Source organism: Corylus avellana, chromosome 1 (genome assembly GCF_965113065.1).
Source record: "Corylus avellana chromosome 1, dhCorAvel1.hap1.2, whole genome shotgun sequence".
Classification (NCBI taxonomy): Eukaryota; Viridiplantae; Streptophyta; class Magnoliopsida; order Fagales; family Betulaceae; genus Corylus; species Corylus avellana.
The window spans coordinates 43,728,231-43,731,045 of NC_142490.1; the positions used below are offsets into that span (position 1 = coordinate 43,728,231).

Here is a 2,815-nt window from a genome sequence, read left to right on the forward strand (position 1 = left end):
TGCCCTTCTTGAACAAACATAATCCCTCCCCAATATAATGGGCACTCCCGTCTTTTCACAAAACAAAAATTCAAAGAAAAAAAAAAAAATCTAGGAGCTAGCTAGCTTGTAGCTAGCATAAAGCCATGCATGGAAGAAGGAACGCCGTGGAATCCCTGTAACATGGTCTTGGAAAGCGTCAGCTTAAGAGAGAGAGAGAGAGAGAGAGGGGGGGGTACGTGGCACTTGTATGTTGATGACAGCTATTGTGAATCCAGAAAGATAGGAGTCACAGTCCCGCCGGAAAATGATAGTTAATAAGAGAGAGAGAGAGAGAGAGAGAGGGAGGTAAATGATAATTGATTTTTATTTTTATTTTTTTGTGTAATAATAAATAATGAAGGATTTTGATGACAAATTTTCTTCAAAGAGGGTGGACACGTTGCCATTGAGATAAACAGAGGACGGCACCGAATCCGTTTGACTTCTCTCATGATGTCCTCCCCTTTGCTATTTATACAAGTACGAGCCCATACGGACCTACATCCCTTTGTATTCGTTTTCTGCTCCTCTCTAGTTCTCTTTTGTCATTTTAAACCATCGGAAAAAGAAAAAAAGAAAGTAGCGTAAAAAAGGCTATTAAAACCTTGTTGCAGAGGACAAGTACTCGTCGGAAACCATGGGAAGAGCTCCATGTTGCGAGAAAAACGGGCTTAAGAAAGGGCCGTGGACGCCGGAGGAGGACAAGAAACTGGTCGATTATATTCAGGAGCATGGGTATGGGAATTGGAGGACTCTGCCAAAGAATGCCGGTATATATATTTATATATATATATATATATAATAATATTCAACTTCAATTTCTTTGCTGCAGCTATTGATATTTATGCTGATTAATTTTATGATTTTGAATTGTGTAGGGCTTCAAAGGTGTGGAAAGAGCTGCCGCCTTCGATGGACTAACTATTTGAGACCCGATATCAAGAGAGGCAGATTTTCTTTCGAAGAGGAGGAGACAATTATCCAGCTACATAGTATTTTGGGCAACAAGTAAGTTTTCAATATAGTTTCTGCAATTGTACTAATGCTTAGGATTTTGCCATTTTTGGGTCATCCTTATTCCTTAAACTCTATCTTTGCTTATTTTTGTCATAGGTGGTCTGCCATTGCTGCTCGCTTGCCTGGAAGGACAGACAACGAAATCAAAAACTACTGGAACACACACATTCGAAAGAGGCTCCTCCGAATGGGAATTGATCCGGTGACACACAGTCCACGCCTCGATCTCCTAGACCTCTCCTCAATTCTGTACAATTCATCTCAAATGAATTTGTCAAGGTTTCTTGGGGTCCAAAGCTTAGTAAATCCGGAGCTATTAAAGATAGCCACATCTTTCATGTCATCCCAAAGGGAAAACCAAGACTTGCTTCTGCAAAATCTTCAACAAAACCAGCTTTGCGATTCCCAAATACAAAACCAGAATATTCCACAGCTTCTCCAGCATAATGAACTTCAGGAAATTCCATTGACTACCCCTTGTGTTTCATTCCCTAGTGAAGCACAAATCGTGGAGCCCAATGTAGAGCAATTCGCACCAGATTTTACCCAACCAGCGGAGTGGCAATTAAGCAATGGGATGCCTTTGAATTTTACTGAAGAACAACACTATGTTCCTGAACTACAAGGTTATAGTTATTATGGGTCTGATCATCAAACTATGATGGATCCTTCCCCTGAAAACTCTGCTTTCTACTCCAACAACAGCAACCAGAATTTCAGCTTCGCGTCGGTTTTATCGACGCCATCATCAAGCCCGACGCCATTGAATTCAAATTCAACATATATCAACAGCAGCACCGAGGATGAGAGGGAAAGCTACTGCAGCAACAACATGTTGAAATTTGAAATCCCAGATATCCTGTGCGTTAATGAATTCATGTAATGTCAGAAACTGATTGGATGTAAGGATTTCATGATGTAATGTCAGAAACCGATTGGAAGGGTTGTTAAAATTTTCTGGGATTTGAAATTTAGTGCTGTTCGTAAGTGTAAACTTCTCTTAATAATTAATTTGGTGCGGTTCTGTTAAGCTTACTTTATCAGGAATCAAAACTTAAGTCTTTTTGTTTTTTTACTCAACCAGAAGTTTCCATTATTGATATGTACAATACTCTTTTGGTTTTCTTTAATCGTATTTGGTTACATTATTCGACAAAACCCTGTCCAGCTAGCATTGAAATTAAGTCAACTGCATAAACAAACACCATTAGATTATATGAGCGACAATAATAATGTTCTTCAGCTACAATCTTAAAAGCAGAATAGTTTTTTTTTTTTTTTTTCCAAAAAAAAGAAAAAAAAAAAAAAAAAAACTTGAACATAATTGGGAACACAAGATCTCTATATGTTATTAGCTTTTGTTATTGCCTTTCCCCAAATGGGCTGTAATCACCTAGAAGAGAAAGGTGAAAGAAAATCTAAGTGAGTACAATATCATAGATTCATGTAAGTTAATCATAACATGCAAAAGCAAAGAACGGTTTCAATGATCCCGACAGCGAGTCCAAAATTCCGGCAACAGGACCAGGGGGAGAGGCCGGAGCTTGTGGGGGGTGACACCTGTCCATGCCACCTGTAAGGCTAACTGTCTTTTCACGTACTAATAAAGTAATGTTTTGCATGGGGATTATGGTAATAGAAGTTTGACTAAAAAGGGCACGTGTCCACGTCCGATCGGTGTTGAAAAACCCCGGTGGGCACTACAAATAAAGGGCTTTGCTTTATTGACAATCATGGCGTGGTTCTTGTGCTGGTTTTTGTCACTTTTATCATCGCC

General features: G+C 39.3%; 1 protein-coding gene across 1 annotated transcript; it reads left to right on the forward strand.

Moving 5' to 3' along the window:
* The first annotated feature begins 541 nt into the window (after positions 1–541).
* LOC132170888 (transcription factor MYB102) lies at positions 542–2,053 on the forward strand. Its single transcript, XM_059582028.2, has 3 exons — positions 542–791; positions 900–1,029; positions 1,135–2,053. Exons 1-3 carry the CDS (start codon positions 659–661, stop codon positions 1,919–1,921), a joined length of 1,050 nt encoding a protein of 349 aa, XP_059438011.1. The 5' UTR covers positions 542–658; the 3' UTR covers positions 1,922–2,053.
* The last annotated feature ends 762 nt before the right edge of the window (positions 2,054–2,815 follow it).